Source organism: Chelonia mydas, chromosome 2 (genome assembly GCF_015237465.2).
Source record: "Chelonia mydas isolate rCheMyd1 chromosome 2, rCheMyd1.pri.v2, whole genome shotgun sequence".
NCBI lineage: Eukaryota > Metazoa > Chordata > Testudines > Cheloniidae > Chelonia > Chelonia mydas.
Window position 1 is genome coordinate 184,730,066 of NC_057850.1, and position 25,401 is coordinate 184,755,466.

Below are 25,401 nucleotides of genomic sequence, written 5' to 3' on the forward strand. Positions count from 1 at the left end.
GCCTGGACATGTCATTTAGCTCTTTTTGAAACACAGCCTTTGTGTTTTACTAATGCAGAAGCAGACAGCTGCTACCAGCTCCCTCTGATTCCTCTTCTTCACTTCCAGGATGCCAGTAAAACAACTGCTTCAGAATACAACCCTCAACATATGGTGGCAGGAAACATCAAAACTCCTAATCCATCTGTTTGTCCTTTGGTCTGGAGTATAGGTTTCTAAATATCAAACCCAATTTCAAAATGCAGGACACATCAGTGAGCACCTTTTATCTCAGTATCTTTCCCATTCTCCACCCACTTGTTAGCTTACATTCAGTACATCCACTATGAACTGAACTCAAAGCAGACTACGTATATTTCTCTGGTTTCTTATGCCAAGATACTGTTGGGAAGCAGTCCCTCTGCACTTAGCCCAGCCAGCTGCAGATACAAGTTCTCACTTGTTTTGCATGTGTAGGAGGGCAGAATGAGGCAGAAAGGGTAGAGGAAAATATAAAGGTTCAGATAAACATTTTGGACTTATTTCATGATAAACTGGAAAAGTACTTTATAATTTTATGATGCACTATACACATAGCTTTGAATTGAGAGCATGACACATCAATAGATATTTTAATCTACCTTGCAAGCCATTTTCTGGAATGTTAAACGGGGTCATTTTGTTTGCTAGCATAGCGCACTAATCCACTCTCTCTGTGTCCCACTTCTAATGACTAAACCACATAGAGTTTTAGGAATTTATTATTGACTTCAAACTTATAGATCTGGCCCTTTACTCCAAGCAATAAAGGCTCATGCATTTAGATCCACAGCTCCCAGGTTCAATCCGTGAAACTCCAGCAGTTGGCCTGGTCAGGTGCTCTATGGGGATCTAAAAGCTTGAGCAATTATTACTTGAGCTTTTGCTTGAAGGCAATAGTAGATTCATAGACCTCTTTAGGTTCTCCAGATGCTAGAGGGGGACAAAGACACATTTAGTGTCACACTAGTTTTCAAAGTGCTCCAGGTATATAGCCAGGCCAATGTTTTTAAACTTGGGTGCTTTAAATTTAGGCATCTAAATAGATAATAAGGCACCTAAATCAGTGGCCTGATATTTGGGAGTGCTGAGCATCTGCAGTTTAGATTTAGGTACCTCTGGACTCCCAAGTGTAACATTTTGCCCATGTTGCTGTGATGTATTCCTTTGTCATTTCAGTCAATGGGATTAGATGATCTGGTGGTGAAAGCACCCAAGTTTGTGAACACTACTGTCAGGGTTCCCTCCCCACTCTGAACTCCAGGGTACAGATGTGGGGACCCACATGAAAGACTCCCTAAGCTTATTTCTACCAGCTTAGGATAAAACTTCCCCAAGGCACAAACTATTTTTGCCCTTGGAGGGTACACTGCCACCACCAAGTGATTTAACAAAGAATCAGGGAAAGGACCACTTGGAGTTCCTATTTCCCCAAAATATCCCCCCAAGCCCTTATACCCCCTTTCCTGGGGAGGCTTGAGAATAATATCCTAACCAATTGGTTACAAAGTGATCACAGACCCAAACCCCTGGGTCTTAGGACAATAGAGAAATCAGTCAGGCTCTTAAAAGAAACAGAACTTTATTAGAAAGAAAAAAGGTAAAAGAAGCACCTCTGTAAAATTAGAAGGGAAGCTAATCTCACAGGGCAATCAGATTTAAAATGCAGAGGATTTCTCTCTGGGCAAAAACTTTAAAGTTACAAAAAGAAAACCAGGAATACACCTTCTTCTCAGCACAGAGAAAATCACAAGCCAAAACAAAGTTAAACTAATGCATTTCCTTGCTAATACTTACTAATTCTAATGGAAGTGGATTGCTTGCGCGCGCGCGCTCTCTCTCTCTCTCTCTCTCTGGCAAGCACACAGAACAGACTGACAAAAGCTTCCCCCGCACCCCTTCCACCCCCCAATTTTAAAGTATCTTGTCCCCTTATTGGTCCTTTTGATCAGGTGCCAGCCAGGTTACCTGAGTTTCTTAACCCTTTACAGATAAAAGGATATTGTGTCTCTGGCCAGGAGGGATTTTATAGTACTGTATACACGAAGGTTGTTACCCTTCCTTTTATATTTATGACAACTACAGTCTCTGCCATCAATATCACTGGTGGAACTGCAGGGATGTGATTTACAGGTCCTAAATTTGCTAGTTCACATACAGTTAGAAAGAGAACTTGGTTGAAGATGGGTCCTCATTTTGGGTAAAAATTTGAATTGTTTCTTTATTGTTTCTTTATTTTTAACCTAACTACTTTATTAATCTTTAAAACCAAAATAAAAGGAGCCATTATTCCATATAAATGGTTACTTCATGGTGATATTAAGGTGTGCAACAGTATAAAAAGACCCATTTTCTCTCCTATACAGCACACATTTCCCATCAAATTCAATGAGCTGTCCATGCATATCTGAGAACAGAACTTGACCCAAAGCTAATAATTGTTGTATGGCATATATTTAAGAATGGATGTACATGTTAATATTCAGAATATGAGCACAACCTTATTTACTGTGATCTAAAAGCACCTAAAGACCACTGATTTGCAGCAATGTGGTATGTCTCTCAAAATCCAGTCAGTCAATATTGCCTTTTAATTTACCTACAGGTTTCAGAGTAGCAGCCGTGTTAGTCTGTATTCGCAAAAAGAAAAGGAGTACTTGTGGCACCTTAGAGACTAACAAATTTATTTGAGCATAAGCTTTCGTGAGCTACAGCTCACTTCATCGGATGCATTCAGTGGCTGTAGCTCACGAAAGGTTATGCCCAAATAAATTTGTTAGTCTCTAAGGTGCCACAAGTACTCATTTTCAATTTACCTACAGTGACTCTAGCTGGATAAAATTAACCACAAAAAATAATGTAACACACAGGACTTGATTAAAAGCCCATTTAAGTCTATGAAAAGACTGCTGTGGACTTCAGATCAGGACTACAGTCAGAAGGCCCTTTGCCTAGAAACTATATCCTCCTCACTTTTTGAGATTCAGTGTCCAACCAATTCCAGCTGTTTGAACTCTACATCCAGAATGGTTGCAGCACCTTTAAAACTGGAGTATACACGATTGCTACAGTACATGAAGCTGCGTACACTAGAAAGGGGATTCTTGGAAGTCCCACATAAAAAATGTCTCCACACAATTGAAGGAAGGGTTGGGATGATCTGATAAGAGTTCACTGCCTCTCTTACTTATTATTTGTCATTGTAGCACTTAGCAGCTCTAGTCATAGACCAGTCCCCCATTGTGCTCAGTGCTGTACAAACACAGAACAAAGAGCTTTCAATCTAAGCCGTTGTAGTGGGACCACGAAGATACTTAGGTGTTGCAACACTGAGCATCATGGCACCTAACTTTTAAATGTCTAGAAAATCACAGGAAAGATACAGTGATCCTCCATGATGAGTTAGGATCCTAGGCTCCCTATACAGTTAACCAGGACAGAGAGGCACCATAGAATATCAGAGTTGGAAGGGACCTCAGGAGGTCATCTAGTCCAACCCCCTGCTCAAAACAGGACCAATCCCCAACTAAATCATTCCAGCCAGGGCTTTGTCAAGCCTGACCTTAAAAACCTCAAAGGAAGGGGATTCCACCACCTCCCTAGGTAACGCGTTCCAGTGCTTCACCACCTTCTAGGGAAAAAGTTTTTCCTAATATCCAACCTAAACCTCCCCCACTGCAACTTGAGACCATTACTCCTTGTTCTGTCATCTGGTACCACTGAGAACAGTCTAGATCCATCCTCTTTGGAACCCCCTTTCAGGTAGTTGAAAGCAGCTATCAAATCCCCCCTCGTTCTTCTCTTCTGCCGACTAAACAATCCCAGTTCCCTCAGCCTCTCCTCATAAGTCATGTGTTCCAGTCCCCTAATAATTTTTGTTGCCCTCTGCTGGATGCCTTCCAGTTTTTCCACGTCCTTCTTGCAGTGTGGGGCCCAAAACTGGACACAGTACTCCAGATGAGGCCTCACCAATGCTGAATAGAGGGGAACGATAGAATACCATTCACAAATGCCAGCATAATAGGTGTGGAGTTGCCTTAGCTAGCCAATGGAAGAAGCCAACTAGAGAGGTGTGTGTTAATCCCCACCCTTCTCTTGGAGATAGGCAGCTGCCTGTAGCCCAAATGACAAAGTGTCTGTCTCTGCTAGAGATCCACAAATGGGAACCAGCTGCGTGGAGTCAGGCAGCTTAGGCACCTAAGCCACTTTGTGAGGGCATGAGTTAGGCATCTGCCTTGCTCCATGCAAAATGGCTGAAGGAGGAAATGCTGCTCACCTTATAACTTCTAGCCCAGTGGTTAGAATGCTACTGGTTTGGGAGACCCAGCTTCCATTCCCTCCTTTCTCCCCCTCTGGCAGAAAGCATTTGAACAGGGGTGTCCCATCTCTCCGGGGAGTGCTCTCGCCACTGAGCTATGGGATATTCTGATGTGGGGCTCCCTCAAGCTATCCTGTTTTAAGCTGTTCGACTTTGGATAAATACTGAAAGAGTGATTGGAGCTGGGGTATTGGACCTGGTGTCTCCCACCTCCCAGGTGTGTACTCTAATTACTGGCTACAGAGTATCTGTCTCTTTCTGGCCCAATGACTATTTATTTAAGCATTTATCTACGGTGGAACAGTCATTGGGCACATCCCAGACCAATGGTCTAAGCTCTAGGCTAAAAGTTATAAGGTGGGCAGTACGACCACCACCTTCCCCTCCCTGGATTTTGAATGGGCCACGATGTGGTCAGAGTGCTCAGAAACCACCTACCAGATTGGACCCTGCATGTGAGTTAGGAGGCTGAACACCAATCTTCTGCAGACTCACAAATTGCGCTGGGGCTTAGCTGGGAGATAGGTGTCCAGACACATGGAGAAAGGCACATGCCCAGAGTCTGAAACCTAGGTGCCTAGGAAACTTTTACCCTAAAAAACTTAAGTGCTGAGTGAATTTAGGTACCTATAGGGTTCAGTAGGAGTTTTGATGGGTCCCATTGAGACAAAACTGGAATTTAAGCACCTACAAACAAGACTTAGGCACCTAAGTCTGGAATTTAGGTACCTAAATACCTTTGTGGATCTGGGCCTGACTGCTTAATCATCCCTGCCAGTGATGACTTATCCCCAGCATTCATTAACCTATTTCTAAAGAACAAATTGTTGTCTCCTAGAATGCATTTGATTGTACCAGATGTTAGATATTTTCAAAATAATTCTTGAGGGGGAAACTTAACCCATGCTCCAAGATCCTCACTGTCTCCCCTGCTTTCCTGATTTCAAATTGAACAAGCTAAACCCTGTGCTATGCTATCAGCATACTCAGTATATTTTTTGGAACATGTAAAGTGTAAACATTTCTAGTATAATACGGTTTCATATACTGGTAAATATATCAGTAAGTTTGTTTGCTAGTTGATGTTGACTTTTTCCTTAGAAGCAGAAATTATGTTTACACAGAAAAACGTATAAAGAAATTCTCCATGCCTTTCACCTGCATTCCCTCTCTACTGGGTCCATGTGGTTTATCACTGGCTAATGAGAAAAATCCATATGGGTGTCCTGGGTTGAAATATTGGCAACCTATCACTGACTAAGGCACTATTTTACAGTTCTTCTGAGGAAATGAAATAGAATGAATAAGGCAGTGAACAAAAAATTCAGCATGATCTGACCCGAAGAGGGTACTTTCACATCCCACTTAGTCCACTTGTCTTTTGTATCCACTCCATCTCTCCCCCTCAAAGGTAGCTGTTCATCAGTGAACAAAAACCATATAAACTTTGAAGGAATAATGAAGTACTAATGAAGCAAAGAGAGGAGATTGTGTAGCAAGCAAAAATGAATACTCTAATTTATTCCTCTATCAAGGATATATCTGTATAATTGACTATCAGATTGCATAATAGGCTAACTTCTAAGTGAACTATAAAAATAATACTTTTTTTAGCTGCATATTGTAGGCTCAAAATCTATTTTATGAGTCCCCCGTTTCCTGGTAACATGACATCAGTAGAGCAACCCAAACTGGTGATTATATAAAGAGAAGAATATAATGGAACAAAAGAATAAGGCTGCAACTTGATCTTTTTCGTTGATAAATTTAGTAATTGTAAGAACTGAAGAAAAGGCTGCAGTATTAAAAAGGGATATAACTTTATAGTTACTCACCATTCAGAAAAAACAGCCTATGATTGCTGGGGGAGGAGGAAAAATACATCTCTTACACTCAGGATTTTTTTCTCCCCGGTTTTGAAGTCATCCGATTTAAAATAATCATCATCAACTGATTACTGCACAAAGGATGACATTTCAGTAGTGATATAAAATGTGTATGATGTAAAATTAACCTGGTTTTCAAGCCAATTTAAATATTGGAATAGCGGAGGAATAAAAATATCTTGAAATCTAGTGGATGAGGTTGTTGCAGCACTTCCTGAAGGAGGTTGGGTTACAAGGGCACACAGAGATGTTCAAAGGCACAAGTGGCAGTTTGCTGGCAAACTCCACTTGGTTTTCAGTGGGAGTTAGTCATCTAACTGCTGTTTGTGCCTTTGAAAATCTCCCCCACAGTCTTCTCTCCGCCATAGCTGACTGAAACTTGTGTGGGATAGAACTAGGATACATCAGAAATAGAAAGTCCTGGAAGTCTGTGGCAAATCGCCAGTTGACTTCACTGTGGCCATGATTTCTCATGTAATTTTTAGCCATATGATAGATTTTTACCAACTCTGTTAGTTACTCCCAGCTTTAATATCTTTTAAAAAGTTACTGAATGTTGTTTTGGATTTTTGGTAGTACTTGTTCCAGGTGTTTGATGGGGTGTTTAGTTGACCTACCAAACCTCAACAACATACGGCCTAGAGATAGGGTGACCAGATGTCTCCATTTTATAGGGACAGTCCTGATATTTGGGAGTTGCTTTTTTTTTTATATGGGCTCCTATTTACCCCCCCACCCCCACCCCCTGTCCTGATTTTTCTCACTTGCTATCTGGTCACCCTATCTAGAGATCTTCTTCCCTTCAAAGCAGTGGTTCACAAATTTTGGGCTTGTTTGAATGCTTCAGAGTAGGGGTGACTGTGTGAGTCTCTGGTCCACCCCTCTCTTGTTGTTTTTCAAACCACAGCTGTGCAAGTCAGCTTGTGATATGCCTTTCACTTAACTGAGAAGCGTCCCACAAAATGATACAAGCCACATGGCAATAAACTGCAGAATATATTGGTGAAGTTTATACTATTGCTGGTGTACTTGTAATTCGTGATTACAACCATTTTAGGGTATCTGTGCTAATCCGTTACATACATAACATTCCAGGCGAGTCAAAATTAGACATAATTTAAGAAGCCCATCGTACTCCAAATTTTTGGGTGCTATCCAAACCAAACTCTCTTAAAATGTCATCTATAGTTCACCTTTAAAGGTCAGCTATATTAATTTGTTTAGATCCCTATTCACAACAGCATTTAAACATGTGCTGTTCTCAGACCCAGTCTAAGATGGTTGTAATGACAAATTAAAAATAGACCAGAAGACGCTATAAATTTGAACAATGTGTTCTGTCATATTTTGCAGTTTGGATTGTAGCATCTTATGGCATGCTACTCAACTTAAGCATGTGGCTCTTGAATAGGGAGAGACTTAGGGCATGTCTACACTTACCTCCGGAGCAATCGATCCAGCGGGGGTCGATTTATTGCATCTAGTGAAGACGCGATAAATTGACCACAGAGCGCTCTCCCGTCGACTCCGGTACTCTACCGAACTGAGAAGTGTAGGTGGAGTCGACAGGAGAGTGGCAGCAGTCGACTTACTGCAGTGAAGACACCACAGTAAGTAGCTCTAAGTCGACTTCAATTATGATATCTATTTTTATAGCTGAAGTTGCGTAACTTAGACCGACTTAGCTCAAACCCCCCCCCCGCCTCCCCCCCCCCACCCCATGTAGACTAGGCCTGAAGCACATATTTAAGGCTTTCCTGAACTAGAGCTTTAATTACTCATACTGTCACATGTCACAGTTCCCCTTCCTCCCCTTAATAATGACTTTGGGATATGTGTGTATCAAATTGTGAACTCCATTTTGGATTAGGAACTCCATTTTGGATTATGTGCTGAACACAGGTCTTAACTTGCCCAGTGCAGTTTATTGAATTGCATTCTAGGCAGCTGCCCTGCCCAGGAAAGGCACTTTATCCCTCTTTGGAGGACTACCACAGAGAAATGATCAAGGCAGCAATCTGGGATTAATAGCCTTGAATGATTCTCATCCACTGGAAGACCCCTATGGAACAATGGGTTTTCTATATAGTGTGACACGCCTGACTGGGGGAAGGGATTAGAGATTTCCAGCTAAGCACATGGCAAAAGAAGACTGAGACTACATAAGAAGGGGTGCCACGCTAAGCACTGGGGAGCCAAGCATTGCCACATGCAGGATGTTCAAGGGAGAATGGGAAGGATGGATTTCACCAGGCATGAAATGTTGATCAACCTCAGACACACAGATAATGGGGTGAGATCAGACCAATGGAAAGTGCATATCAGGACTTCTGTTGTTTTTCAAAGACCTGTAACAATAAAGTGATTTTTAAGAGTAAAGTGACAGTGGTTAAGATATTCCTTTGCTAAGACTCCATTCCTTGCTTTCTTACCACATTGGGCTTCTACAAGGAACCTAGTGCTCACAGCAAAAGAGGAACTCTGAGGGAGCCTTTGAAGTGACTGGGAGTCCCAGACACTGATTTTTGGAGTCTAGGGTAGCTGAGTGCTGGCACCCCATGTTCCAAGAAAAGACATCAGGCAAGAAGTCTGAGCCTAGGAGCGTGCGTTATAGACCCAAAGCTAGAAACAGTGACTAGATTCTACCCAGACCCAGTTGACTTAGAAGCACATAGGACCCAGAGACTTGCAAAAGACTGGTGACCATTTCGTAGGTTATTGCATCATTGGGTTGTAACTAGAGCTGGGTGAATTTTTTTCAACAAAAAATGTAGTTTCAGTTGACCCCAAACTATTCAGGTATTTGACACAAATTAGCCAAATAGTTTCAGTAAAACACAATAAACAAACACATTTCATAGTCATTCATAACAAAAAGGAGTAGTCACTAGGCTAGGGAAAGACAATGTGAAATCACTTTTTAGCCTGGGTGGTTACAGTACTCACCTAGAATGTGGGAGATCCAAATTCAACTCTCTGCTTCCATGACTATTTAATTATTTATACAAAGTGGAACAGCTTCAACAGCAGAGACCGACACCTGTCTCATAGTCAGGGTATTGTCTTGCAAGGTAGGAGATCCAACTTCAAATCTGTTCTCGTCCTCAGACAGAAAGGGGAATTTGAACCTAGGTCTCCAACATCCCTGGTGAATGCTCTAACTGCTGGCCTAAGGCTTTTAGGGGAGGTCACTGTTGCCATCTAGCCCTTTACAAATGCAAAAAACCCAAACCAAAACAATTTGGGGTCAAATTAAACATGTTTTGTTTGACCTGAAATAGATTTTTTTTTTCAAATTTTTGAATTTTGTTTGAGCCCATGAGAATGACAGAAAAATAATGATTTGAGGAATTGTTGTAGACAGACAACACACATGTCTGTCATTAGTGAGAGAGTTCCAACCCTGATATTCTATGAAGGGACTTCAGGAGGTCATCTAGTCCAACCCCCTGCTCAAAATAGGACCAATCCCCAACTAAATCATCCCAGCCAGGGCTTTGTCAAGCCTGACCTTAAAAATATCTAAGGAAGGAGATTCCACCACCTCCCTAGGTAACGCATTCCAGTGTTTCACCACCCTCTTAGTGAAAAAGTTTTTCCTAATATCCAACCTAAACCTCCCCCACTGCAACTTGAGACCATTACACCTTGTTCTGTCATCAGCTACCACTGAGAACAGTCTAGATCCATCCTCTTTGGAACCCCCTTTCAGGTAGTTGAAAGCAGCTATCAAATCCCCCCTCATTCTTCTCTTCTGCAGACTAAACAATCCCAGTTCCCTCAGCCTCTCCTCATTAGTCATGTGTTCCAGACCCCTAATCATTTTTGTTGCCCTTCGCTGGACTCTCTCCAATTTATCCACGTCCTTCTTGTAGTGTGGGGCCCAAAACTGGACACAGTACTCCAGATGAGGCCTCACCAGTGTCGAATAGAGGGGAACGATCACGTCCCTCGATCTGCTGGCAATGCCCCTACCTATACATCCCAAAATGCCATTGGTCTTCTTGGCAACAAGGGCACACTGTTGACTCATATCCAGCTTCTCGTCCACTGTAACCCCTAGGTCCTTTTCTGCAGAACTGCTGCCGAGCCATTCGGTCCCTAGTCTGTAGCAGTGCATGGGATTCTTCCGTCCTAAGTGCAGGACTCTGCACTTGTCCTTGTTGAACCTCATCAGGCTTCTTTTGGCCCAATCCTCTAATTTGTCTAGGGCCCTCTGTATCCTATCCCTACCCTCTAGCGTATCTACCTCTCCTCCCAGTTTAGTGTCATCTGCAAACTTGCTGAGGGTGCAATCCACACCAATGTCCAGATCATTAATGAAGATATTGAACAGAACCGGCCCTGCTTCATCACTTAGACACATGTTCCTAAATTTAATTTGCATTCTTTTAAAGGTCTGCATTGACGTGTCATTGTCCTTTCCTCTTTCTGAATGTTGAAAGTTTCTGAAATAATTGTGCCTTTTAGATTAATGGTGGTGCTGTTGATGTGCTCACATTGGTTTTTTAACTATTTTGAATGAAAAAAGGACCATTTTAATTTCCTTCCAAAATTACCAAACGTTTGCTTTTATTGAAACAATTCTCTGCAGACATGAACCTCCGAAAATAAGGGTGTTGCATGGAGGGCAGCAAGGAGGATTTAAAGAGGCCACAGAAAACAGATTGATAATCTGGAAATGTTAATCCTGCTCTCTAGCAGAGTATGAATTTACTTGTTTACAGCTCTTACCTTGGCGGGGGTGGGGAACCTGAAAGATAAGCCACATATTAGAGGAGTCAGATTTGAGAGGTCAAATTAACCTGTGAAGTTCACACATGACTGAACAATTAAAGTGGTCCAATATTCCTTATTGGCACAATAGATCACATCACAGTTTTGATGCCACTGCTTCATTGTTATACTGTTGGCAACAAAAGCTTGAGCTGCAATATGCGTGATAGTTGTTGAATCGTTTGTATTAAGCTAGTGCCCTTACACTCCATTTTTTCAGGCACCGTACAAGCTCTTAAGACATGGTCCCCGACCCGAAGAACGTACAATCCATAATGATGAGATTTACCCATATACAGTCTTTTGCTCTGCTGCCTATGCCATAAATATAACACTGACCTGTGGAGGTTATGCTCTGTAGCGAGGAGGATGGGAAGTAGAGAGTAAATATAATTCAGGTTTTATGTGTACTGTTGCATCTTTATGGTAGGGGCTCTCCCTTTGTAGGGTTATGTGGAAGTACTAAAGTGAATGTGCACCTTTTGTTAAGTGGCGTACAGCCAAATGGAGATTGAGCGAAGGATGACTAAACTCTTTTCATTAAAATGTTGTATTGGTTTGAACTGAGGGACTCTGAGGGCATGTTCAGAATTATATCCAATGAGCCCTTCAGCCTGGGGAAATGTGGTGCTATGTATTATAAAGGGCAGAAATAAAGCTGTAAATAGAGATGGTTGATACTTCTGAAGTTAAACTTCAGATCTGAAGCTTCCCAAAGTTCTGGGGTGAGGCTGATGGGTTTCAGTTTGGATTCATCTGATTTATGTTTTGACTGGACTTTCTCTGCCCTGTACTGACTGACTCTTTGCTTCAACCCTCCCCATTCCCCTTCCTCACAGTCTCCACCACAGTTTCATTCCACACTTGCATCTCCATCACTCCGTCCCCTCACACTCCTACCCTTCACTTTTCTTTCCATTTAGCTAATGCCCACCTAAACAAACACACACAACCCAAAATAAACTCTGGAACTAATCTGTTTGGTGCCATCATGTTGTACAGTCTGCTGGTATGTCCAACCTCTTTCCCTCACCTTGTGACTGTCCTGTCTATTTAGACTATAAGCTCTTTGGCGCAGGACCATCTGTTTGCACAGTGCCTAGTACAGTCAGGCCACGTTCTTGGTTGTCCTTTAGGCACTATCAAAATAATAGTGCCAAATAGTTTATAAATGTGAAAGTTTGATAGTTGCATGGATTATTTATTATTCTATATTTAGATATCTTCCAGGGTTTAGAAAAACTCTAGAAATTTTCATTTGACTTTGCTATGAATCTTACCCATGATATTGGGAGTCCTTTTTTTGGCACAGCACTGAATTGGATCAGGTTCCAGGTGAACAGAAGGTTTGTACTGTGGGTAAATTGTTTTTGATCAACCCTTTTTCTCTCTTCACAGAACAGAGAATGCAGAAAATGAGCAACATCTATGAATCGGCAGCAAATACCCTGGGAATCTTTAGCAGCCCATGCCTGACTAAAGTGGAGCTGCGAGTTGCATGCAAAGGCATATCAGACCGGGATGCCCTTTCCAAGCCAGATCCCTGTGTCATCCTGAAAATGCAGTCACATGGGCAGTGGTTTGAGGTAAGTGGCCAATAAAATGCATATGAACTTGATGCTCCGAGGTACTACAGTAGAGCTCAGGTTAAGTACTATGGTGATGAATGCACTAGATAGATGTAAGAGTGACAAGATGGGTGAGGTAATCTCTTTTATTGGACCAACTTCTGTTGGTCAGAGAGTCAAGCTTACACAGAGCTCTCTCTCTCTCACCAACAGAAGTTGGTCCAATAAAAGAGATTATCACACCCACCTGGTCCCTCTAATATCCTGGGATCAACACAGCTACAACAATAGTAGATGTAATCATTTAAGCCTGATGCAAAGCCCACTGAAGTCAATTGGAGCTTTTTCACTGACTTTATCAGGCCCTTAAAGAATTCTTTGGATTTTTCCTGTCTGTAGTCTAGATAAGAAGTCACGGTCATATAACCATTTCCCTGCCTGCCTGCCCTTCCCTGGCCAAAAACAAACTTGTTTTTTAAAATAACAAGTGTTTCAGTGGAGACCAGATAATACCCTAAAATTATACTTTCTTTCAAAATTCTACTGCTTTATGGAGGGAAAAAAACCCAACAACCCACTGCAGAAAAGCCCCAACAAACATTAAACAGTCTGTAAATTAATAGCTTAGGAATCTAGCCAATTCCCAAATAATTCTTCTTTACTCACTGTTTCCACTCTTTCATAATAAATCTGTGGGATACTTCCCTGCCATTTCTGCCTCAGAAAATCTCCCACATAAGTGATATTTATAACGAAATATCAGATTTTATTTTTAAAAAGTACTCCCTCTTTTGTCTGCTTGAGGATTCCTCTTTGATTCTCCTGATCCTTTACAGTAACATAGATTAGAATGATTTAAGAATGAGAAAATTCTTATAGTAAGATTGTGCATGAGGTTTTGAAGCCTTAGTCTATTTGTCATTTTCAATAAGCGGTGGAGGTTATACAACAAATAATTAGTCAACACAATTAAAATGTTAAAGCTGGATATTACAAAAGAGTTCTTTTTTCACAAGATCTTCTCTTCACATATTGCTGACTTGCAGTGTTGTAGCTAGCATGAGGCCTGATAGATGACTTAAAAAACCCAACAGCTCTTTGTTAACGAAGTTTCCAAGTCACTTTAATGTGTGCACACATGACATATATACAATTATTTTTCCTGGTCTTTTACTGCATTAAAATCCAGCTCTGCGCCATTTTATAGAAATGAAAAACGACTGACAAAATGCATGAAGTTTTTTCCCTATGCAGCATAAGAATGACACCCATGTTAGATGGGGATGAATGCTCCATCATATTCAATCAGTAGGCAATCCCAAAAGTTGCAAACAGACTTTTTAAATTAAACCTGTCTCTTCCCCCCCTGCTCAGATCTATAATCTTAATTGCATAATAGGTGTAATGTGATTGATAATTCAGAATAAGATACATGCTTTGCAAATAAGAAATGGAAACATATACTAGAAGTTTAATTATTTAGAAAAACCTCCTGATCCACTGCTAAAGATTAGTATGTGGTGTTTAATGGAGCTAAGTGAATAGATTGCAACAAATTTGGCAAACTTCACCTTTTCTTTCTGATTTGTACTGTCTGTGAACAGAATGTGAAATTCTTGAATGTATTTGTTGTCTCTTTGTGAATTTCTAAAAGGAAGAATTCTTGGTGTAGAGATTGTTTGAGTTGTAAACTTTTATTACAGTTTATGTAGTAATTTAAATCAATGAATTTAACTAACCCACAAAGCATTGTGTATATTTAGTTGTAATCCCAATTCATGCTATGTTGATTAGGACGTAAATCATCCAAACAAAAAACAAGCTGCTTCCAGCGGCTCCCATTGGTCTGGAGCAGCGAACCACAGCCACTGGGAGCCGCGATTGGCCAAACCTGCGGACGCAGCAGGTAAACAAACCAGTCTGGCCCAGCAGGGGCTTTCCCCGCACAAGCGGCGGAACAAGTTTGGGAACCACTGGTCTAGATAATATTCAGTCCTGGCATGAGTGCAGGGAACTGGACTAGATGACTTCTCAAGGTCCCTTCCAGATCTACGATTCTGTGTTCCTGTCAGTGCTGCAGAGACAACATAGCTTTGATAGGACAAGATGTTTTCTATTCTGGCTCATACATAATTAACAAAACTTAATTAAGTTCCAGTTGCTGGGCTCAGTTGAATGAAGTTGCATAGATATAACTGAAGACAGAATTTGGCTGGGAGAATCTTCCACTCATGATGATGAACAGGCCAAGAAGAGCAAGGATGATTTTTAGATTGCAGATGGCTGATCATTTTTCTAATTATCTTTTTATGGGTAAAAGGATCATATTTAATCCAGAAACCCTTGAGAGGCAAGAAACATAAACTCTAGCATGCCATTTTTACAGTCACTTTGAGGTACTCCAAAAACTATCAGTCAGGACCGCCACTGTAAATCTATATGTAAATATTTATATCATCCCATATAAACTTCCTTTAGAGTGATACCTTATTCATGGCCATTGCACCATGTGCCAGGTATTCAGATGATGGACTGGGAGTCAAGAGACTTGGTGTTTATTCCCAGCTCTGTTACTGACTTGCTCTAGACCCTTGGTCACGTCACTTCACCTCTCTGCACCTCTGTTTCCCCTCCTACCTGTTGTCTGCCTTGTCTGTTTCGGTTCTAGTCCCTACACTGGGAAGCTTCTCTCGTATGATGTGTATGTCTTCACGGGGGTGGGTGGGGGGCAAGAAGTGTGTTCTTATCTCATTTTACTAACTTGGGTTAAACTAATACTGAAGGCTTGGCTGGTAATTTGGGTTAGCAGCTCAAATTAAAGCCTATAGGGAGCTGGGGAGCCTGCATCTTTGCTGCTGTTTTAATTCCCATTACCTATTCCAGGTTAAGAGCATACCTTTTTCTGCAGTGAAGACATACCCTGTGTGATTGTACAGTGCCTAGCACAATGGGATTCCAATTGTAGTTGGGGGCCTATAGACACTACTCTAATACAAATGATGATGATGCGTGCCCAAACCCTTCAGGCCACATTACACTATGATACGTCTGTTTATGCAAAATACGCTATAGAAAAACAATTTTAAGAGTTTTTTTTTTTAAATGGGTTTTTAGTAGGACTATTTTTGCATCCCTCTTCCTGTTAGACTAGGTGCCTTAATTACTATGAGTCCAACTGGACAGGGACTCATGTACATGACCTAAATATCTTTTTGGCATCATGTCACAGTATTAAAAATCTGATATCTCAAGATGGTCTAAGACTGGACTTGAGCATTGCATGGAATAGCTGGGAATCTCCTGTTTCCTGTGTTATGAATTGCCCATTTCTAGCCTGAGGTAGGAAGATGTGGCAGAACAGAATTTAAATTCATGGCACTTTTATGCACAGAAGAGCTGTGTTCTAGTCCAAGACTGACTTTTGCCTCTCCTGGGCTTTGGGCAAGTATAATTTGAGGGGAAATATTCTCCGTTTAAAATGGGAGAGAAGGAAGAACATTTCAATGGCAAGTTGTAGGCTTTTTTTTTAATGGCAGTTGTTTGAACATGTTTGAGGGATTAAATTATTGGAATAAGTTGAAGGGAGATGGATTGGTGAACCAAAGGAGGAGAAGCAGTCAAAGGTATATGATAAGTTTATCACATAATTATTACCGCCACAGATGGGGTATGCTTGCATATAGCTGGTAACAGGGAAGATAGTTTTGTCCTGTTTGCTGGTTATTATCTACACGTGGAAAGTAGGCATATTACTTTGAAAGCTTGATAGGTTGCAATGCTCTGTCTGGTCATATTAGGTTAAATGAGATCAGGAGGTGTAATATTACGTGAAGCAGCCAGATGGAATGTGATGTCTGCCCTTTTATATTATGAATTTGAAAAGACACAGCAGTTTTGGAAGACAGTGACCGCTTTTGTGAGTTTTACAAATACAGTCCTCTCTGTAGCACTATTCTTACAGCCAGCAGCAAATAGGAGGGTATCTGCTACCTGGGAGATTTGTTCAGGTCACTCCTTTTTTTTTTTGTGAGTGTTTCAAACCCTTTTGGCATTTTGGAATAAATACAATACAGGTAGGTAAAGTGCCATCAAAAGATAACACATGACCAATAAATTATATCAAATAAACATATAAAGAGAACACAGAAGAATACATTCTCTATATAAATGAAACTATTCAGTCAATGAAATATTAGCAAGCTCAGAGCCAGCCTTACTGCATAGACAGACCACGTGTCAGCCTAAGGCAGTGCACTAGAAAGGTGGCAAAAAATGGATCCGTTCGTCCCCAACCTATACTCCTCCTTGCTCCAATGCCTTCCTTTTCCTCCACCTCAGAATTAGATCTCATTGTCTTCCCTACAACTGTCTCTCTCCTTCCTTGTGCTAAGTTTTAGATTCCCCCCCATTACCAGCAGGGTTTGTGGTTTTAGGGGGAGAGGTGTTGACTTGGGAGGGTGAATGGGCTGCTTTAGATGGTCTTTAGTTTGCCCTAGAACTTTATTCTGGTACCTACCTATATCTGTTTGAAGGCCACTTGAGAAAGTTGAAAAACGCTGCTGTGTGCTGGGGACATGGAGGTTTGAGGGTGGGGGCATTAGCTATGAAGGTTTGGATTCCTTGCCTTCTGTGGTAGAGGGCAATAAGACCCCTCCCCCACACCACACACACACATTCATCCACCCTGATACAGTACAAACAAGGATTGAGATGTTAATCTGTGTTCCACGGGAGTTATTTACTATCAATTCTCAAGAAGCTGGAATGCCCATGGACAAAAGTCAGTCTTCAGTTCATGCTGCTAATTGCAAGATCCATATGGAATAAAGTTTCATCTGTCCATTATTTAATGGTGAGGTCCCTAATCTTGCATGTAGTACTGAAATTTGTTTGGTCGGATGATCCTGCTGCACTGGTTTTGTTGCAGCAGGTTCTGGCTAGATATTCAGTACTAAGGTAGCTAAGCAGAATCAGCGAGGAGGTGGTATAGCTGTGCTTTTTGCAAGCAACTTGACATTCTGGAGGTCTCCTACTCTATAAAACTTGATCAAGTACTGCTTGTATGTGAGCCCTGGAATGGGGTTTGTTGGATATGGTTTTGGTTTACTGGTTGGCCCATGGCACTGTAAAGTTCCGGTGTGAGCTAATAGAGTTCCTTGCTGCAATGGTATTGAAGGGCTCAGGGCTAATAGTGCTCAGTGATTCAGCATCCACTTGGATGATGCATGCTTGGAATCATCTCAGGATTTCCTGGTCATGATGAATATGTGACTATCCCTCTCAACTCACATAGGTGAACGTAGTCTTGATCAAGTGTTTGTGATAAAATTGGGAGGTTATACAGTTAGAAATTAAGCCTGTGTCATGGACCAACTATCATCTCCTTTGTTTTGAAAGTTAGGCACATCTCTCATGTCAAACTGAAGGGCTTGGTTTGGATGGTCTTCCCTGAACAGTTATTTGAACCAGAGTTCTTCCAAAAGGCCTCAGAAGGTAGCACAGCTCTCTAACAGGCCATTCTGTTAAGGGTTTGGCAGTATTTTCTAATCTTTTATCCTCAGCCATTGATTGGGGGACCCCAGATGCACAGGTGCTGACTTTTGTTTTTGCCAGTGGGTGCTCCCCTCTTTCCCCCTCCCTCCCATGTGAGCTGTGGGCGGGACCTCATGGGGAAGAGGCTGAGCAGGAGTGGGACTTGGGGCAGCGGGCAGGGAGGGCCTCAGGGTGGAGCATGGGGCTTTGGGGAGAAGAGGCTGAGTGGGGGCATGGCCACGGTCTGGGTGCTGGGGGCCGATAAAAGATTAATCCGGCCCTGCAGGTGCTGAGCACACCCTATCTTTTTTTTTTTTTTTTTTTTTTTTTCAGTGGGTGCTTGAGCCCTGGAGTCAACGCCTATGCCTAGGTGTTCTTCCTTTAAGGCTTTACCCTCAGAGATCATCTTGGCTTATGGATAACTTGCAAAAGGTGAACTAGGAGGCAAGGCAAAGCAGCTAGAGGACAAGAGGCAGAAGTCATGCGATGAAGCTGATTGCAAAATACAGATTTTTTTTTTTTAATGACATGGTTGTGTGGGAGGCGAAGGAGATTCTTTGACTCCCACATAGTGTCTGGAAAGTCCAGATTAGTAGATTTGTTTCATACAGTAGATGGCTTGGTTAACCTGAGTTGCTTTTACTCAATGGCTGACTTGAGATAAGTTCCTCCCATTGTGTAGAAATTTCTGGTTCATGTGCAGATAAAACCAAATGGGTTTAGGCCAAGCTTTCTCCTCCTCCAGATGCAGGACAGGGAAAAAAGCTACCTACATCTTCTATACCTGAGCTCAGGACAGTGGAGCTCAATGAAGTAGTGGACATTGGAGCCACCTTTGGACCTGTTTTCTTCCGGGTTGATGGAGGCCAGTGGAGAAACACTGAATAGATCTGGGCGAAATTGTTTTGGATGAAACAATTTTTTTCACTGAAAGATGCAGATTCATGTTGACCTAATCATTTAGCAAATTTGTGTGGAATTTGCTGAATTGTTAAAGTCAAAAAACACAAACAAAAACCCAATAAACCAAAACCTTTCATTTTAACATTTTCAATATTAAACCTTTAAATTTTTTTTATTTGAAACAATTTTTTCTTTTATCTACTGTACAAAACAAGTGCACGAATCAAGACTTCGCAGACACTACATGGGAGACAAATGAAATTCTTTTCCACTTGTTTGGTACAACAACATTTAAAAATTGTTTTGGGTCAACCCGAAACAATTTAATTTTTCCTCCCCCCAGTTTTGGCTAGCTAACCAAAAAATCAGTTATTTCAACAGCTCTAGCATTGGATCGATTATTTGTTGTGATTGTCAAACACCTCCGGCCAGATGGCCAGGTTCCTTAAGCCATTGCGTGGCCTTTGTTCTAGAAATTATTACTTGACGCTACCAGTCTAATCTACTACCGTCCAGTGCCTGAATGCTGTGTGTCTTCTAGACTGTTGTTGTTCTGGATATAGACCTAGGTATAGCGCAGTGACTGCTCTGCTGCTGTTGGTGGAGAACGATCTCCTAGTTGAGGTTTGGCTGACTCCACCTCTGGAGTGGGGTTGGGGTTGGGGTTGTTCATGGATGCTTATGTTTCCTCATTGTTCTGTGTTCCTAGAGGGCGGTGCTAGGCACTTGACTCATCAGCTAAAAAGGTACGGTCACGTGGCGTCAAAATGGGGCTTAAAATTGAAAGCTGTGCAGTTGCTTATGTGGCTTCATAATCCGTTTTCCTCCTAACGGAAGGTGGGATGGACTGAAGGATCTTTTGTATTAATTATTTTGCTTGCAGTTAATCAGACATTGAGATTGATGAATGTTAGCAACTCCCCTTCTCAAGAGTATCTGATAATCAGTCTTGTTGCCAAGATTTCACTTTTTGTTTCTATTTTCTTCTGCTGATAGATGTCCCTAAAGTCTTGCTGTACAGTGAGGGGACTGACAAAAGCACCTCTCCTCCTTTTTCAGAACCACTGGAAGTTTACAGAATCTACAGACTAGGAAGTTTACAGACTAAAGGCCTATTGAATATTTTAACTCAGTCCATTCTCCAAAAAGCCTGTATTCATATAGTTGGTTGCTATTCTTTCAAAGACTTGATATTTTGGGGGTGTTCTCTATTCCAAATGTTTGTTTCATTAAGGAGTTCTTTCTCCTTGACTATTAAGACAATTTCTGACTGGGATTGTGCTATTTTACATGAGTTCATATCAGAGAAGGAGCCAAGACACTAAATGGGAATGATCATGGGGGATTTTCTGTCTTAAAAAAAAAAAGACTATTTTTGGTGAAGGTTTTGGTGAAGGTTTTTTAAACTTTCTCTATTACATTCGTCAATCTTCTAGTAGCACACATCCACAATAAGTAATACATTTTACTACAGTCATATCAGGAGTTTATTTAGCCTGGGATTTTTTCTTTCAAACCCCCCCTCCCACCCCAACAAGAACATTTCTGATAACATTCTGTTGAACTCTCTTTTCTTATAATATCTTGTAGCTTTTTCTATAGACTAGTTCCACATGAGTTACCTGTTTTAGCATTGCATTTTCTACTGACTTCCAATTAAAACAAAAAGCAAAACCAACCTCACCCAAATGTTCTGTGTCACATAGGGCTATTTATATTAAAGTTTGGTCATTGATCTTCAGTCCACACTCTTCTTTTAATACTGCCCCCCTTTTTAAAATAGATAGAAGCACCTTGGTTTAATAACCAGTCTTATTGCACAATATTAAAAACAGCAAAGTAAAAGCATTCTCATGTCCCCTGAAGGAAAAATATTGTGACCATCTTTCTTATGGAATTTGTGTTATCCACTCACATTGGAGATTGGGGAGAGTTATCAGGAAATGAGTGTGGAGAAGAATATACTGCCTGATTTTAGGTGAGCCTCAACTTGTGTGCACGTTTGCACATACACACAGCTATGCCTTTGCGCTCACTTTTCCAGGACTATTGACTCTCCCATTGAGGTGATGGAATCTCTTTGGGAAAACCCATTACCTGCACGTACAGAAGTTATCGCTGAAACAGTGTGTGCGCACACACTGTGTGTACCTGCAAATTTGTGCATGCACCAGTGAAAGAAGAGAGCTGAAAAATTAAGGCCTTAAATCTTTTCATGCTAGAACATATCTGACCAGGAGCTGCTGATTGTTATGTGTACGGCATACACACAGAGAAGTTAGATAAAAGCATACATACTTTTGCTGGAAGGTTGCAACGTAACACTACTTTATTTCTTAGAATTTAGAATGATAACATACAACAAGAACCCCAAAACACAGAGAGAAAAAGCAGGCTGCTCCATAAAACAGAGGCACAACTCACCGCACCTTGCTCTAGACTGGGTGTCCTAAGCAGTCAGTCAGTAAACAGGCTGGGTTGCATCCTTAAAGATTGGAGGCATGCTTGCGAAAGAGGTGTGCCTGGGTTGGATCAGGGGAGTTCTTCTAAAGAGCAGCAGGAAGCTGCAGGGCCACAGGGCTGAAGTCCAGCCAGAAAAGACTGGGAGGAGTGGCTTCAGGTAGAGCAGACTGGAGACAGAGGAAAAGCTCCATGTGTGGCACGGCTGAGTATGAATTCTTTTGTTATGGTAATGGATTTATTTCAGCACTTGAACTATTTATGTTAGTAGACCAGCCCTGGTAGGGGATGCTGTTATCCACAGGAAAGGGTAGTAGGTTCTTAAGGGGCCCACAAACAGGAGCTAAAAAGGACAGGATGCCTTTGAAGTGACTCCTGGCCATAAGGAGGCGATGGGTGACGCTTCCTTATAAGGTCCCCTAACCTGCAAGCAGGACCAGGAAAAAACCCTAAGAATTTGAGGTGATCACAGTTTTCAATACACCACACTGTAATTTTTCACACTAATCCCAATTCAGAGACAAGTTGCTCACATATTCACTAGCTCCTGGTCAGATTTCTCCTACAGCAAAAATATTAAGAGCTTCTCTGCAATAATATTTTGATAATTCTCCTTGCCCCCACCCACTCCAGCACTAGTCTTTTTTCATATGGATCACAAGTCGATATCTAGATTGTTCAGCCAAGACTTGCTGCATTGTTGAGAGTAGCAAGGTGTTGCAGTCCACTCCTTCACCATGTTTGACCATGTGCGTTGCTGCCCCACAGTCACACTGTGTAGATTGAGCTCAGTCAAAATTCTCCACTGAGGCAGCCACTCTGGCCATTTCAGTCAGCAGCCTGTTAAGTCTGGTCCAGGATTTACATCACAGTTTGCAAACAGGTGGCTGTAAATTAGGGCTTCTGAAATTCATCAGCATGCTTCTGTCTCCATCCCAGAGTCACCGCCAATCTGTGAGGACATAGCTATTAGCCCTGACATGCCTTTGTTCATCCGAGATTGACACTGAGCTGGCAGCACTGGACACAACTGCATGAGGCTGCAAAAGGATCTCAGTCAGTCATGGCAAGTCAGCAGGAACTGCAGGTGTAGTTGGTTTTCCTCTAGAGCTGGGCAGATCTTCTGGTGGGAAGTGTGTGTTGCTTATTTGTACCTACTGGAACCATTGTCAGCCTTGTGTGCAGCAGGTTGTTTTCATCCATCCTAGTCCTCCATGTGGTTTTAAGGGTAATGGCATCTTGTCAAAGTTTTGATGGAGCAATATGAGCCAACACATACAAATCACATGTTAATGCGTGGCTAAGGCAGCCACTAACGATACAGGTGGCTGTGTTGAGCTCTGAAGCAACGAGATGCGTATGTCGACTTCTGCCCTAAATTGCTTCACGATATTCCACTGGAGTGAATACCAGCACCAGGACTGAGGTTGGTAAAACATTTACCTCTGCTCCCCAGGCAATTCCTGCTAGCTTCTGGATCAAGGTAGTGTGGACGGTGATCTTTTTCTTTAAATGTTCTACATGGGACTGGAATGTTAGACTACAGTCCAGTTTGACTCCTAAATAACTGACAACTGGCTGGAAAGGGAGTGGACGATCCTCAGCACAGACAGTAAGGGATTGATTTGCCTTAGTTGGCCATATGGAGGGTTGTGGCCATAGTCTTAGACTAACATAGTGTAAGTATCCACTGATGAAGATAAGGGGCTAGAGCATTCATGTCCTGGCTGAGTGACCTTTTGATATAGGGTTGATCATTACCCACATCAGCAAAACAGATGCCATCTACATGTACCTACTTCTCGGTCTTAGTTGTTGATAGGTCATAGGTGTGTGTGTGTGTGTGTGTGTGTGTATATATATATAATTTTGAAAAGAAGAGGCTCTAGAACGGATCATTGTGGGAGTCCATTGTGGAGATGCCAAGTTGGCTGACTTTGTCTCCAGGTCACAAGATGACGCTCTGATTCCCTATCATTATCATGATGAACAGTGTCATGGGCTTATAGGGAATATTCTGCAACAATTTGGCAGTCAGGCCCACATGCCATGGCTGATAACTCACCTTATCCCCCATCCATGCCATCATGATTGAAGAATACAAACTCCAAGAGACAGGGTGTCCCTGGTACACGAAGGGTTAACTCCAATTTCATTTTCCTCTCCCCCGCCTAGGTGCTGAAGGGTTGCTGGGAAGTGGAAGGGGAGTGTGCATGTGGAAAAGAAGGGTTCTGCACACAGGGTCTGATGGCTGGGTTAATGCCCAGGTCAGGGAAGATTTTTTGCTTGTTACTCCTTTTGCTTATGTTACCTTGCTTTGTGTGATGATGGTAAATATTGGCTGCTGTTGGACAGATCTTGCTGCCTTTTGTTACTGTTTTGCCTCTGCTTAGTCATCGCATGGGCTTATGCTCCATAAGTACAAGGCCTGTTGCAAGTAGACATTGGGCCTAAAACACAGTGAGTCTGGATCCAAATTTTCCCAAAGTTCAAAGGTACTCATGTTTGACGTTGTGACTTAGTATAGCCAAAGGAGCCATCCAAATCTCAAGGAGATGGTATCTGGATCTTGAAGTTTTATTTTGGGGTCCCTCTCTATTAAAATTTTCTTTGGAAACATGCAGAGGCTTTATTGTAACATTTATGAACCTGTTGCATCAGGTTATTAATAACAACATCCCCTCTCTAGTTAGAAGCTAATCTGCCGCAAGGGAGACTTAGGTTAGATTATAGGAAAAAACTTTCTAACCATAAGGGAAGTTATGTTCTGTAATAGGCTTTCAAGGCAGCTTGTGGAATCTCCATCATTGGAGGTGTTTATTAACAGATTTGATAAACATCTGTCAGGGATGGTCTAGGTTTACTTGGCCCTGCTTCAACGCAGGGGGCTGGACTAAACCATCTCTTGTGGTCCCTTATAGCCGGACATGTCTATGATTCTATGGGACTACATTTAAACAGCTCTGTCCCCATAGCCCAACTGCGTAGTGTTTCTTTCCTTTTGCCTTTAAAAAGGCTGATTTGGGAAATCTGAGGTCCTCTGAACCCGATAGATTATTCTGAACTGAATTCAAACGCTGGCAGCTTGACTCGACGTACCTATTGCCTTCTGACCGAAATTTCATCACGCTGCACCACTAGCCCAGGCACAGCCCATTCCCACAGGAGAGGGGGTGTACGTGGGGGCACAGAGAGCGCTAGGCATCCATTTCAGGAGCCCGTTTTCAGACTGTGGGTGGGCAAGACTGAGCTGGCCACTTCCCCTCACGCTCAGAGGTTACTTCTCTCGAGTGTGGGAGGGAGGAGGCTGGATTCAGGTTTTTAAGTTTGGCAAACTGTGTGTCCATCAGCAGATGTCCACCTTCCCTTTTTTCCAGGTTTCCTGGCATAGTGTCATGGTACAACATAATGCACATACATTTTTTTTCTCTTAGTTTAAATAAATGAAAGCAAGCACACTTCTATAGGGCAATAGAAGTTAGAGAAAACAAAGAGCTAACAGGTCATTTTAATCCATTCCCTTGCAAGGGCAGTCCCCTAATTAGATACCAAATTGATACTCTGCTATGAGCCAAAATCTGTATTATTGCTATTTGTTTACTTTATTCATTTTGGTGACCAGCGTTTGTGCAAATTATCATGGAATGCTCAGTTTTGTGCGGACAATATTTATGTAACAGAGGCCATATTTTCAGCTGCCGTCTTCAATCTCGCTTGTACATTCTGGTGTTTGTGCCAGTAATGTTGAAGGTGCACCCACAAATTTGCACATGTAAATCAGGTAACTGGACTGGGTACTCAGCTACTTGATTTGTGGGCACCATTGCAAATGTTTGTGTTCTTGCTGGTGCAAAATTCTGGACTGGTTTTAGACAGTCAATATTCAAGATTTAGGGCTACATTTTCTGACAAATATTTGTGTGGTGCAGTGCATGAAACG

The 25,401-nt window shown here is 41.9% G+C and overlaps 1 protein-coding gene across 5 annotated transcripts in view; it reads left to right on the top strand.

The window, feature by feature from the left end:
* Nucleotides 1–25,401, top strand: part of CPNE4 (copine 4) — a 325,458-nt gene that overhangs the window by 60,437 nt on the left and 239,620 nt on the right. For all 5 annotated transcript variants that reach the window (XM_043540815.1, XM_007064303.4, XM_037890311.2 and 2 more), the window contains one exon: nt 12,397–12,584. In XM_043540815.1, the coding sequence (XP_043396750.1) occupies nt 12,405–12,584 (180 nt within the window). In that variant the 5' untranslated portion in view covers nt 12,397–12,404. The remainder of the gene's footprint in view (nt 1–12,396; nt 12,585–25,401) is intronic.